This window comes from Scyliorhinus canicula, chromosome 7 (genome assembly GCF_902713615.1).
Source record: "Scyliorhinus canicula chromosome 7, sScyCan1.1, whole genome shotgun sequence".
In the NCBI taxonomy this organism is placed as follows: Eukaryota; Metazoa; Chordata; class Chondrichthyes; order Carcharhiniformes; family Scyliorhinidae; genus Scyliorhinus; species Scyliorhinus canicula.
This window is the reverse complement of record NC_052152.1, coordinates 30,269,062-30,283,211: the sequence shown is the minus strand read 5'-3', so window position 1 is coordinate 30,283,211 and position 14,150 is coordinate 30,269,062. Positions and strand designations below refer to the sequence as shown.

The window sequence follows — 14,150 nt, the reverse complement described above, 5'->3', positions numbered from 1 at the left end:
GCTTACTTACTCTTCCAACTTCTTCCATCGGGCAAGAGATACATAAGTCTGAGAACACGCACGAACAGACTCAAAAAACAGCTTCTTCCCCGTTGTTACCAGACTCCTAAATAACCCTCTTTTTTTTTTTTTTTTATAAATTTAGATTACCCAATTATTTTTTCCAATTAAGGGGCAATTTAGCGTGGCCAATCAACCTACTCTGCACATTTTTGGGTTGTGGGGGCGAAACCCACGCAGACACGGGGAGAATGTGCAAACTCCACACGGACAGTGACCCAGAGCCGGGATCGAACCTGGGACCTCAGCGCCGTGAGGCGGTTGTGCTAACCACTAGGCCACCGTGCTGCCCCCTAAATAACCCTCTTATCGACTGACCTCATTAACACTACACCCTGTATGCTTCATCCGATGCCGGTGCTTATGTAGTTACATTGTGTACCTTGTGTTGCCCTATTACGTATTTTCTTTTATTCCCTTTTCTTCCCATGTACTTAATGATCTGTTGAGCTGCTCGCAGAAAAATACTTTTCACTGTACCTCGGTACACGTGACAATAAACAAATTCAATCCAATGTGCTCTAACATTCTATGAAGACATATCAGGTATCAAAGCCTGTAGATACTTTTATCTAATCTCATCTTTCGTAGCTTTCTTTGATCATGATCCATTGTAATATCATGCTGAGATTTACGCTTCAACAAGAATATACTTCTCGCGATTCCAGGTAGTTCAGAGCAGTTTGTTTGAACCTGTGCAGCATTCATGATTGTTCGTCAGCCTTGGCGAATTTGTCTTTGTGGATCTGTAAATGTTAGATTTTCACAGTGTTCCAGTTTTGGCAGTGTATTATTCTTATTTGAAGATAAATAATCATGAAAGAACCAGCATAGGAAAGCAGTGGAACATGTCTTATTTACAGGAGGCTGGCGTGGAAACAACCTGGAGACTATTATCTGAAGTGAAATGCCATGGATTCCTTGTATGTGATGTGTGTATTCTAATTTGAGCTAATATGTATCTGTTAACTTGCACGATTGGGATATGTTTTTGGTCTTGAAGAGAAGTTTCTAAACAGTCATCGGGTCCTTTCCAGACAAGATTCCACAAGACCTTAACAATTGTTATTTTAACTATTGTAACCACTGTTTGATTAATCATACTGTGTTCTGTTAGTTACTGTTTTTTTTCGCCACTTGGAATTTTGCAGTTTAAGTTTCAAATCTTCAGTAACTGTGTCGAGCAAAATGATTGAATTATTGAGCGGCAAAGGTAGCCAATGGCCGAGTTTGCAAATTTTAAATTAGTTTCTACTTTTCAACGTTGGCCAAAATTTACTGAAATATTATGAGGGCGAATTCAAACGAGGAGTTTTGCTGTTCACGTGCTGTCGCTTTGATGGAAGAAGTGCATAAATCCTGGAAAAACAGGACAAATATGGTAAGAGGGAAGGTTTATTTGGAGTAAAAAAAAGTTGATTTGTTGTCTCACGCGAAATAGTGACAGGGGAGAAATAATGGAAGGGGGTAGCATCACTAAAAGTGGGATTTGGTGAGCACGTGCCAATTGGTGCCACGAATGCTGCAAAAGTAGTAAATATGCGTATTGATCCAAAAAGGGAGCTAGAAAATGTTGTAGGCGGAAATTGTAACTCTAGCACATTACCACTGGCATGGTCGACAAACATCTGTGCAGATGTAGAGAAATCTCAGGGTTCGGATCATAGAATCATAGAATTTACAGAGCAGAAGGAGGCCATTCGGCCCATTGAGTCTGCACCGGCCCTTGGAAAGAGCACCCTACTTAAGCCCACACCCCCACCCTATCCCAGCAACCCAAAAACCCCACCTAACCTTTTTGGACACTAAGGGGCAATTTAGCATGGCCAATCCACCTAACCTGCACATCTTTGGACTTTGGGAGGAAACCGGAGGAAACCCACGCAGACATGGGGAGAACATGCAGACTCCGCACAGACAGTGATCCAAGCCAGGAATTGAACCTGGGATCCTGGAGCAGTGAAGCAACAGTGCTAACTACTGTGCTACTGTGCCACCAGATAAGATACATTCAATAAAGCTTGTAGAACCAAATGAGGAAATTGCAGGAACCCTGACACATTTTCCAAAGGGCACATAAATGGGAGTGCCTGGAGACTGGACAAGGCAAGGCAGATGTTGCAGTTGGGTATCTTAGAAAAGATAGCAAACTTAAGCCAGAAAACTGCAGATCAGTGAGGTTTATGTCTAGTATCAGTGAAATTGTGGAAATGTGTTGCAATAGTAAGATCCAGGAGTATCTGGATAGAAATAAAACTATGCAAGGCAGCAGTATGAAATTTCTTGCCAATACAACTTATTGGATTTCTTTGAGGGTGAGACAAAGGAACTTGTTACGAATATGACACTGGATGTCATGGACTTGGATTTCATTATAGCCTTTGATCTGCTTCCTCAGGAATAGCTGATACTGAGAATAAAGAAATCAGATATCAGTGGAAATATTTTATCGTGGATACAAGATTAATTAAATTATAGAATCCAGAGAGGGTTGGCTCAGGAATTCTCATGAATCTGGGGGAATGTTACCAATGGAATCACACAAGAGTTTGTTTTGGGATTTTTTTTGTTCAATTTCTGGATAAATGATTTGGAGGTAGAAATCACAAGCACAGAGGCTAAATTTTAAGACAATACAAAGCCAAACAGGATGAGCTGCAGGAGAATTTGAATATACTTTGTAAATAAGAAGCCCATCACCAGTGAGCAGGAACAGGTGTTTGAGACGGGAACGGGATTCTCCGCCCAGCGACGCCATAATCGCAAAACACGATGGGCTAGAGAATCGTGCGTCGCCCAAATATTGAGGCCGGCACCAGGCGCCCAACGGAATGCCATGCTCCGATGTTTCGACAGCGGTGTGAATGCATTCCATGCTGCACACCAGCGTGGGCATGCAAACTGTACAGTAAAGGCCATTGGCATATCATTAATGGGCCTGCCTCGGCATTCTCCGGGCCTCCCACGATGCTCCACTTCCGTCGGGGGAATTACTGACGGCAAGGTTCACTTGTGGTATTCAACGTTGGGACCTGGGCCCGTGGTTGCTGAGGGAGAGAGAGGCGGTAGGAAAAGTGTCCAACATCACTATAGTGTGCTGACAGTTGTGCCACTGGCGGGGGGTGGAGCGGGGGAGGGGGTGGCGGGCACCGGCCAGGGGCAGTAGCGGGTGGCAGCAAGGAGATGGGTCTGGGTGGCCGGGCACGGACCACCATTGCCGCAGCCTGCAAGACAGCCAAGCAGCTGCGCATGCTGCTGACTGCCTGCTGTGAACTTAGTGCCACAGGTCGTATGTCTGGTCTCTCCAGGCCACCCTCCAGATACCCTCTGGCCCCAGCCAACCCAGCAGTGGGATGGGCGTGCTCCAGCGCAACCAGCGCCAACATTTTGGCTGGGATGTTGAAGCTTCTGCGCTTCTGTCAGCCTTTCCGGAGGCAAAGTGCTCCCTGGGAGAGAGGTGGGAGTCATTCTCAAACCTTTGTGCTGCTGTCTATTTCCATTGGAAGAGTGGCCAGTTGCATGGAGCATCAGACAATACAGGCAGCTGGGTACATACTGATCCTCACCAATGGCCTGCATACTGAGTCTGCCAATTGAGCCTCGTCTTGGCCATTAAGTGCCCCACTGATGTGTGACGATGAGTGGGAAGATGGAGACAGGGCACGTGGAAAAGGGGTTCCACTCAAAATCCTTGGGCATCAGTGCACCCTCCCCCCACCCCCACCCAGTCAGAGGTCCACATTCTGCTCCCGGTCCTGATGTCCAAAGTCTGCCCCTGAGCAGATACAGGTGGGGCAAACGTTTGCAGTGTCCCAGACTCCAAAGCCTGGAGGAGGTCAGCTGACATCATCTGAACAGGGGAATGAACAGCCTGTCTCTAGCTTTACTGAAGCCACGTAGATGAAAAAGAACAAGCCCTGCGAGCAAATGTCTTTCTTCACCAAGACAACAACTCTGGGTGGGATTTTCCGTGCACCCCTGCGGTGTGTTTCATTGTGGCATATATGGACGGCCAATGGCCGGCGGCAAGATCTTCGGATTCTGCTGCTGTCGACACTGTTTCCATTTTATGCAGCCTTGCTGCCGGGAATCCCATGGTGGGGGTTCAGCGTCAGCAGGACCGGAAGATCCCTCCAGTGAGAATGGCCAGAAAATTCCAACCCCTGTATGAACAGACTTTTTCCAACCTGCCAAATGGTTAACCCCATCAGTTCTGATGTCCTCTCGCCTTATTCACCCTGGCAAATTCCAGTGAGCCCAGGAAACTCATGATTGGCAGTTAAAGCCACTGGACTGTCAGAGGATACAGCAGGATTTAGGTCGTTTGGAGACTTGGGCTGAGAGATGGCAGATGGAGTTTAATCCGGACAAATGTGAGGTAATGCATTTTGGAAGGTCTAATACAGGTAGGGAATATACAGTGAATGGTAGAACCCACAAGAGTATTGGCAGTCAGAGATATCGAGGTGTGCAGGTCCACAGGTCAATGAAAGGGGCAACACAGGTGGAGAAGGTAGTCGAGAAGGCATACTGCATGCTTGCCTTCATTGGCCGGGGCATTGAGTATACAAATTGGCAAGTCATCTTGCAGCTGGATACAACCTTAGGCCACACTTCGAGTATAGTGTTCAATTCTGGTCGAGACACTACCAGAAGGATGTGGAGGCTTTAGAGAGGGTACAGAAGAAATTTATCAGGATGTTGCCTGGTATGGAGGGCATTAGCTATGAGGAGAGGTTGAAGAAACTTGGTTTGTTCTCACTGGAACAAAGGCGGTTGTGGGGCAACCTGATAGAGGTCTACAAAATTATGAGGGGCATAGACAGAGTGGATAGTCAGAGACTTTTCCCCAGTGTAGAGGGGTCAATCACTAGGGGACATAGGTTTAAGGTGCGAGGGACAAGGTTTAGAGGAGATGTACGAGGCAAGTTTTTTACACAGAGGGTAGTGGGTGCCTGGAACTCGCTGCCGGAGGAGGTGGTGGAAGCAGGGACGATAGTGACGTTTAAGGGGCATCTTGACAAATACATGAATAGGATGGGAATAGGGGGATACGGACCCTGGAAGTGTAGAAGATTTTAGTTTAGACGGGCAGCATGGTCGGTGCAGGCTTGGAGGCCGAAGGGCCTGTTCCTGTGCTGTACTTTTCTTTGTTATTTGTTTGTTAAAGCTGCATTAATTGGCAGTGAGAATACGTTAGTAGCAGACTCACCTATCCCATGGGGATTTCCCACAAACCAGCTCGAATTAAACATGAAAGCTGATGGGATCCTGCTGGCAACCCAGCGCTCCTGTACTTGTTGATGTTTTAAACCTCCTTCAGGCACAAACCCCCTACCACACTGGCAGGTTGAAATTTACCCCATAATAATAATAATAATCTGTATCACTGTCACAAGTAGGCTTACAGTAACATTGCAATGAGGTTATTGTGAAAATCCCTACATTCCGGCGCCTATTCGGGTGCACCGAGGGAGAATTCAGAATGTTCAATTTCGGGACTTGTGGGAGGAAACTGGAGTGCCCGGAGGAAATCCGCGCAGACACGGCGAGAACGTGCAGACTCCATACAGAGTGACCCAAGGCGGGAATCAAACATGTGACCCTAGCGTTGTTTAGAAACAGTGCTAACCACTGTGCTACCATGCTAAGTCTGCCGAAGCACTTCACTACTTTAGTACCGCACTCCCTGCTCCTGCATCTGCTTTAAAGTTGTGTCATTGCATTGACGCTGCCTCACCTCATTCTTTATTCTCAGAAATAATGGGCTAGATTCTCCGATTCTGAGGCTAAGTGCGGAGGATCTGTGGCATTTTACGTGGGAAAAATCGGCATGGCCTCTCACCGATGCTGCGACCGGTGAGGGGCTAGCACCCGCGCCACGTAAAACACCCGGCCTCCATGAAATGAACGGCCGGAAAATGGCCGTGTCCGTGGCCACGCATGGGCACGGTGACGACCTGCAGCGGTCGCGCCTTAAAACATGACGGCAGCCATGCACGGACTCAATCTGCCAGATAGTGACCCACTGGCCACCCCCTGGCCAGCCCCCACTAGCCCCCCAGCCCTTGCAGAAGCTCCCCCGTCTAGCAACAGCACAGCTCCAGCCCGACTGTGGCGGAGCTGGACACAGTCCGCAGCTGCCACGCCAGGTTCCCCCACGGCTGAGACCACAAGTGAAGCACACCGTGGGGAACTCGGCCCAACGGGGGCGGAGCATCGGGGAACGGCCTTCAGGTGACATGCACCCGCCATGATGATGCCGTTTTAGAGGGGGGGGGGGGAGTATAAAAAATCTGCGTCAACAATCGCCACCCCCGATTTCGGCGTGAAAAGGGATTCTCCGTCGGATCGCCAATTATGAAATCACCGTCGGGGAACGAAGCTACCCGACCATTTTCTTTTTGAAAGTTTACAAATAATTTTGGAAAAGAGAATGGATCCAGGCAAATAGGGAGGGTGGGAGTTGGTGTGTAGCATTGCAAATCCTGCCTTATACGGTAGTAGGCTTTTCTCTGCATCTCTTTACTGCAAAGCATTTGCAACTTGCTTGGGAGGTTGAACATGGGAGCATGATTTACTATTTATTCTCATGCCTTAACACTAATTAAAGTAATTTTTCTGTCAGTGATTGCCAAAGATTTACTGTAACCAAAGAGTATTTGGCTCTTAGCCTTGGGGCTAAATATAAGACTTGATTTTGCCACGATAATGTTGATGAATGGGTAAATTAATGAAATGGATGAAAAGGCATACTGTAAATAGAGTACCTGCTATCTGACTGCCCTACTATCGTTCTCACTATTCGTCTGTCGGTTAAATTATTGCTAAACAAAGGCTTGGTAATATGATCCAATTGAGTATATTACCAAATGTAAGCTGTTATAATTGTTTTGCTAGTAAATGGTCTATTTATTAGTATTATAATGGTTGAATTACGTCAATGCTCTGTGATATTATTTAGTTAACATATGTTGCTTCTGAGTTTCCTGTGGAAAGGGGGCAGTTAGAACCTCAAAGAATGGTGTGGGCTATGTGGGAGGTTACAAATGTTAGAGATCTGAATCCCAGCCCACAACCCAACTCCAGTTCCCCCACTTCTGGTTCGAAGAGAGGCATGATGGGAGGTGACCACCTAACCGGCTGGCCGGAAGCCTACCACTTGTAATGCTGCGCACCTTATTTCTAACCCTGGATGGCCTGAGTTGCCTAAGCATTGGGAAAGCTACAGGGAGGCGAGGACAGTTGGATCCAGAAAGTAAGTGCCACCATTAGTGTTCACCCCCACCCTCCCAAATCCACACCTGAGCCCTCCAACGTCTGATACCCTTGAGGCACCTCCAACTCCCACCCATCCCACAACTGAGGTGGAAGCCCTCAATCTGGGATTGATCCCTCCCTCTGGGATGCACCCCACCCCACCAGTTGAGCTCAGACTTAGTTAGCCCTGCAGCCTCTCCTGCAGTTTTCCTGGCCCCACTGGAAACCAAGCCTGTCCACCAGGCTGACCTCTGGGTGGGAAACCTGTCAGTAATGTTACACCCACGCTGTGAATTTAATACCCCACAGCGTGCAAGTTAACCTTGACATCTGGGTTTCCTGTGTATCCCCCCACCCCATCTCCTCCCAATAGGTCAAAAAGTTAAAAGTTTCTTGCCCCGCGACTTTTTTTTCAAAACCTTAACACTGTTCTTTTCTGTTGCTATAGATTACTTATCCAAAGTTTTGCGTCGCCATACGGAGCAAGCTTGTGATGGTGGCCACCTAAACCTGTATTGCCCTCGACATACAACGATAAGTATACAGTCAGCATTTTATGGACGCAAGGTGCCAAGTTCTCTTTTGTGCCCTGGTTTACATCCCAGAAATTCAGTGGAAGAAAATCTAAACTGCACAGCGCCGACCACTTTACAAGTACAGCAAGACTTTATTATGTGTTTGTTATTGTCCTAGCAATGGAACATAAAAATAACAGTAAAAGAAACAACTGTAGCCTAATGTTATGTTAATAATGGTCATCTTTTAAGATTACAATCTTCTTGGATAATGTAGCTTCAGCATCTGGTAAATGTATTCGAATCAGTCGGATAAATGTTCGATCCCGCTCTTTGCAGGAATCAGTGTGAGCGGGACAGAAAAGTCTTTGGACCGTTGAAAGGTCTGCTGACCTCGGCTGGAATATTCTGGCTGTTCACATCGGCGGGATCTTCCGATCGCACTGCGGGTTTCCCGGCAGCGAGGGGTACATTCAATGGGGAAACCTCTTTGACATCGACACTGGAAGATCCCACCACCAGCCAAAGGCGGGCTGCCTCTGCTGCTGTGAAACATGTGGTGGGTTGCATGGAAAATCCCGCCTCTTGAGTGGGATTTTCAGTTTGCCGGGTGGGTGGGACTGAAAAATCCCAACCAGAGAGCGTCAACTGAAATCAGGGCTCGCAAGCTATCAATTTTGCACGGGAGTTATAAAGCTTTATTAATTTTTTAACAAAACTTTTATTTTACCCTACAAATTAAATGTTTGTAATGGGGTTTGCACTGTTTGGCCCATGCACTAACTCTTTTGTTTCCAGTTTTGGGCTGTGTCACCTTTTTGGCATGATATTACCAGTGCCCAGTCACTTTTGCCCACAGTACTTGTCTGAAATATAATAACCTTAAAAACTGAATTAATCGTTACATTTTTTAAATTGCCTGAGACATTTTACTAATCCAATTGGCCAACATAACCGAAAAAAGCAGGGATGGCAAATAAGTTATAATAGCCAAAAGTTATATATCTTGTATGGCTTGCTATAAACTTGCAGTGTTATAAAATTGCTTTTCTGCAATTGACAGACAACTAAAGTAATATCCAGTTTATCTTCAAAGCAACTGACCAGTGATACTGGGATGTTGCCAGGGATGATGGATTACCGTTGTGAAAATTTAACTTAAGGACTATTTTTCCTGAAGTTAAGGAGGTTGATAGGTGATATAGTCGATATGTTGAGGTGTGATAAGCACAGACCAGAGAGGTGTATGTCTCCTTGCAGATTCAGGGCTCGGACCTTGTGGTTGTTGCAGATACTTTACCATATATCGTTGGGTGTAAGCCAGGATGGAATGGACTTGGGCACTCAAAAACTCATGTGCACAACAAAATCAGAGTCTCTGTTTCTCTTGTTCTCCTGTGCATGCATGTGTACATACATGGGCACAGACATAAAGGGGCAGAGTTTGCAGCCCTGGTTCGAGGCCGCACAGAATCGGGAAATTGAAAACAAATGGCCACTGAGTGCAAAGATGCAAATTCCACCTCCATTTCCATTTCTGAATATTTTGAATGCAGCAGCTACGGGGTGGGTTGGGAATTCCACATACTGCTGCTTGGATGTTGCCAGAAGCATCCACTTTCAAATCTTCTTTGGGCAGCACGGTAGCATGGTGGTTAGCATAAATGCTTCACAGCTCCAGGGTCCCAGGTTCGGTTCCCGGCTGGGTCACTGTCTGTGTGGAGTCTGCCCATCCTCCCCGTGTGTGCGTGCGTTTCCTCCGGGTGCTCCGGTTTCCTCCCACAGTCCAAAGATGTGCGGGTTAGGTGGATTGGCCATGCTAAATTGCCCGTAGTGTTCTAAAAAGTAAGGTTAAGGGGTGGGGGGTTGTTGGGTTACGGGTATAGGGTGGATACGTGGGTTTGAGTAGGGTGATCATGGCTCGGCACAACATCGAGGGCCGAAAGGCCTGTTCTGTGCTGTACTGTTCTATGTTCTATGTTCTATGTTCTTCAATTTTTAACAATGGTGCCAAATTTTGGGAAGCCTTCCTGAATCACACCTGCAGTGTGGAGGAGTGAAGCATGGATTTAAAGGTTTCAGATGCATTAAAATAGATTATCCACTGGATAAAGTGCAAACAGAGACACTCTATGGACTCAGATGCTTCATATTTTTGGAGGAAATGGGGATTTGGGGTGAGTGAAGAAAGGAGGAGTGGCTAAGCAAATCGGGACCTAGCCATGAGGCAGAATTTGTTTTAATAGAAAGACTAAAAATTGAAGTACAACTAAAAAAATATAAAATAATGGCTGCTGTCCATTTTTGTAAGGTTCGAAATAGTCCAAAGCATCACAATTTGCTTGGACCAAATATCGATATTACAGAAACGTTGCAGTATTACAAATACATCTGTTCTTGATGTGAGCAGGTTTTTTTGTATCCAAATCTTTTGAATGATATGGGTTGCAAAACCCGAGAATTTTAACATATTTTTCAGAAAAGCTGGCCTCAATCAAAGTGACGTTTAATCATCTTAATCTATTTTGCCAAAATAGAACCTCTAGCATAATGTGTAACTTTTTCTTTAACATGCTAAGCTTTTGAGACCATTGCTTTTTGTTTAAAATATCTGTATTTTTAAAGTTCTTAACGCTCTTTTATATTGTGAAAGCTGTTTAGATCATACTTTCAATTTAAAGGTAATTCATGGGTCTGTGCTTGCAGATAATTCCCTTTATTCCTGAACCATGTCTTCTTTCTTTCATTCTGCCAGAAAATACTGGATGAATGCCAGGATCAGCAATCCTGCCAGCTCCCAGTCAATAGACGTGTTTTTGGACTTGACCCTTGTCCAGGCACCAGCAAATACCTCCTTGTGTCCTACAAATGCAAACCTAGTAAGTTACACACCCGTACTCAATGAATGCACATTTTCGAGTTCAACCTTTCAGTTCACATTACATAGAGCGATAAAGGGAAATTGTACAATTAGGTCAATGTATTTCATTGGCTTATGTGATAGTGATAACTAAAACTTGTCTTACTCATAGCTAATTTGGAATAATCTATTAATTTCATCCCTTAAACTAATTTCCTATTTTGGATGTAAGTATTATTACTAACCTGTGAGCCAACGCAGTGGTATCTATTTTCATTTGTTTATCTAATTCCATTCTATCGTCTTCCAGTCGAGGACGACAGGAAAGTCCCTGAGGGACTTCCCACTGAAAAGGAACGTTGGTCAGCAATTTGGCACCACGATGTCGTAGCCCTTTCTCTGACCGTGTTCCTGTTGGAAATGAATTTTTTAATCTGTTCTCGGTGGGAAGGTGGAGTGATTTGGATGGTGATGTTCTTTTTTCATTTCGTCAGGATAGGCTGCATGTTCCTAAATGTGGCGGGCATATCTACCAGTTTTTAATGAGTGTGGGCAAATGAGCCAAACTGAAAGCAATTTTATTGGAAAGTTTTTGATTTTTGTTTTCTTGCAGTCATTGTTTTATTTTTACCTGTGAATTATTAATGGTGAGAAGCAGAACACGTTTCTGTTTTGGTCACACATTGTCAGTGTAAAATACGGGGTTAGATATTGCATAACACCCAACAATTTGCCCGAGCTTCAATCTCAGTAAGACTTCTCCCCCCCTCACTGTACTGATGAGACATTTTCTAGTTTTCACACTATCCACCTTGTGGCCTCTCCAAATAGGATTACCAAATAGTTTCAGTATTTCGTTATTAGTTCATGGCCATGAAGAAGCAGCTGAATCTGCTTAAAACTCACAGAACACGTAGGAAAAATTGACGTTCCTCTAGTCTGTGTGGGTCAGGTTTGAATCCAAGAAGTAAACGTACAGTGTACGAACTTCACTATGTCATCCAAATCCTTTGATTTACATTTTGCAGTGACCAGCAGCTCCATGAATCCAATCATTAACCTGTTTTTTTTGGAATCAATTGAATGGTAGGCAGGATTACAACTATAGGAGAGTCGTTCTTCAGGCCTCTGGTCATATTGCACTTCACTGCATTAGACACCCAAGGCTTATTGCAGCGATTCCCTGATTTGTGTAAAATGCAAATAAGCCTGACTGACGTAAAAAAAGTGGCCAGAGGCCAGAGTGGACTATTGGAGTGGGAAGAACTTCTATCTTGATTAAAATGCAGCGGTATTTTACCAGAGTAGAATAACCTGGCATATCTATAATTAGCATGTGTGTTACAGATGTTGAATCCAGTGCACCTATGTTGGCTTATTTGTTTAGAAGCTGAACCTATAGTCTAAGGGGCGGTACTGTAGCACATTGGTTAGCACTTTTGCTTCACAGCGCCATGGATCCGGGTTTGATTCCTGGCTTGGTACACTGTCTGTGCGGAGTCTGCACGCACTGTCTGTACGGAGTCTGCACATTCTCCCCATACCTGCGTGGGTTTCCTCCGGGTGCTCCGGATTACTCCCACAAGTCCCGAAAGACGTGCTGTTAGGTGAATTGGACATTCTGAATTCTCCCTCAGTGAACCCGAACAGGCGCCGGAATGTGACGACTAGGCGCTTTTCACAGTAACTTCATTGCTGTGTTGATGTAAGCCTACTTGTGACAATAAAGATTATTATTATTATTATTAAGATGTCAGTATTCTAATCATTCTTTTAATACCCGATTGTATGGGTACAATCCATACAAGTAGGGGCCATTTCATAAGATTAATTTTCAAAAAGTCAATTTACAGAATATTTATTATTTCTTTCTTTGTCTCACGCTTATGTGCCATAAAGCCATAAAGCTAAACAACTTGACTATCCTCTTAAAGATTTTAAGAGGGCAATTTTAAGCCACATACCATGAGTCTTAAGCTGCAATGACATTTTAGCCCATGTTTTGTGCAGCATGTCATCTTGGTAAAGATATTGAACTCCATCCTAATAACGGATACCCAGGTATTGTTAAGGACTAATTGGCAATTAAATTACTTGCTGGGATCTCATTAAAAAGGCTGTATGCCATTTTGATGGATAACCTTCATTTAATTAGCTCTCCTGACAGCAATTAGCTGAAAAGGATAAACCAAATAATTGTGGAGACTCTCAAACACTACTTAAAGATATAACACCTTTTACTGTTCACTTGCTGCTGCCGAGGCACAGTGGTTAGCACTGCTGCCTCATAGCGCCAAAGACCCGGGTTTGATTGGGCAGCACGGTAGCATTGTGGCTAGCACAATTGCTTCACAGCTCCAGGGTCCCAGGTTCGATTCCGGCTTGGATCTCTGTCTGTGCGGAGTCTGCACATCCTCCCCGTTTGTGCGTGGGTTTCCTCCGAGTGCTCCGGTTTCCTCCCACAGTCCAAAGGTGTGCAGGTTTGGTGGATTGGCCATGCTAAATTGCCCTTAGTGTCCAAAATTGCCCTTAGTTTTGGGTGGGTTACTGGGTTATGGGGATAGGGTGGAGGTGTTGACCTTGGGTAGGGTGCTCTTTCCAAGAGCCGGTGCAGACTCGATGGGCCGAATGGCCTCCTTCTGCACTGTAAATTCTATGATAATCTATGATTCCAGCCTTGGGTTACTGTCTATATGGAGTTTGTACGTTCTCCCCGTGTCTGCGTGGGTTTCCTCTGGGTACTCCGTTTCCTCCCACAGTCCAAAGAGGCGCAGGTTAGGTGGATTGGTGATGCTAAAATTGCCCCTTAGTGTACAAAGATGGGTAAGTTAGATGGAATAACAGGGATAGGGCTGGGGAGTGGACCTAGTTGGGATGCTCTTTCTGAGGGTTGGTGCAGACTTGATGGGCCAAATGGACTCCTGCACTATATAGATTCAATGGAATGCACAATCGCAACAACAACTTCTATGGAGACTTTCAAAACAGATCAAGATACTTTCTTTGACACTTTGTCAAGATGCTTCCAATACTTTGTGAACATTTAGTCTATAAATTATCTGAGGATGTCACTTAAAAAGAGTGAGGGCTTTGCTGCTGCACCTTATCAATGTCACCAGGAGAAAGAAGTGCTTGGTCACCAGCACTTTGCAAGGGTAGCCCATTGGTCTACAGGAGGCCTGGGAAAAGGAGGTGAAGCCAGGCATCGCAGCACCAGCTGTTGTAAGAGAGATAGATGGGCAAGGCAGACTGATTTTCTCCTGCAGATGCAGGACATCGCTATTCCTCTGGCCTCCTCCATCGGCACTTTCAGTGCCCTGTCACTTGCTCCCTTAGCCAACCTGAAACCTACTGCTGTGTGCCAGCCAATCCACTCCACAGAAATTGTGTGTAGGACTTTCCACCCCCTCCATGACATGCTTTGCAGTGGCACAGGGCAGCTCGCCAATGGCCGG

At 45.4% G+C, this 14,150-nt stretch overlaps 1 protein-coding gene across 5 annotated transcripts in view; it reads left to right on the top strand.

Annotated features, from left to right (window-relative positions):
• The window catches only part of eva1c (eva-1 homolog C (C. elegans)), a 154,055-nt gene that overhangs the window by 61,225 nt on the left and 78,680 nt on the right, over window positions 1–14,150 (top strand). For all 5 annotated transcript variants that reach the window (XM_038801673.1, XM_038801670.1, XM_038801672.1 and 2 more), the window contains exons 3-4: window positions 7,769–7,974; window positions 10,591–10,714. In XM_038801673.1, coding sequence (XP_038657601.1) covers window positions 7,769–7,974; window positions 10,591–10,714 — 330 coding nt within the window. The remainder of the gene's footprint in view (window positions 1–7,768; window positions 7,975–10,590; window positions 10,715–14,150) is intronic.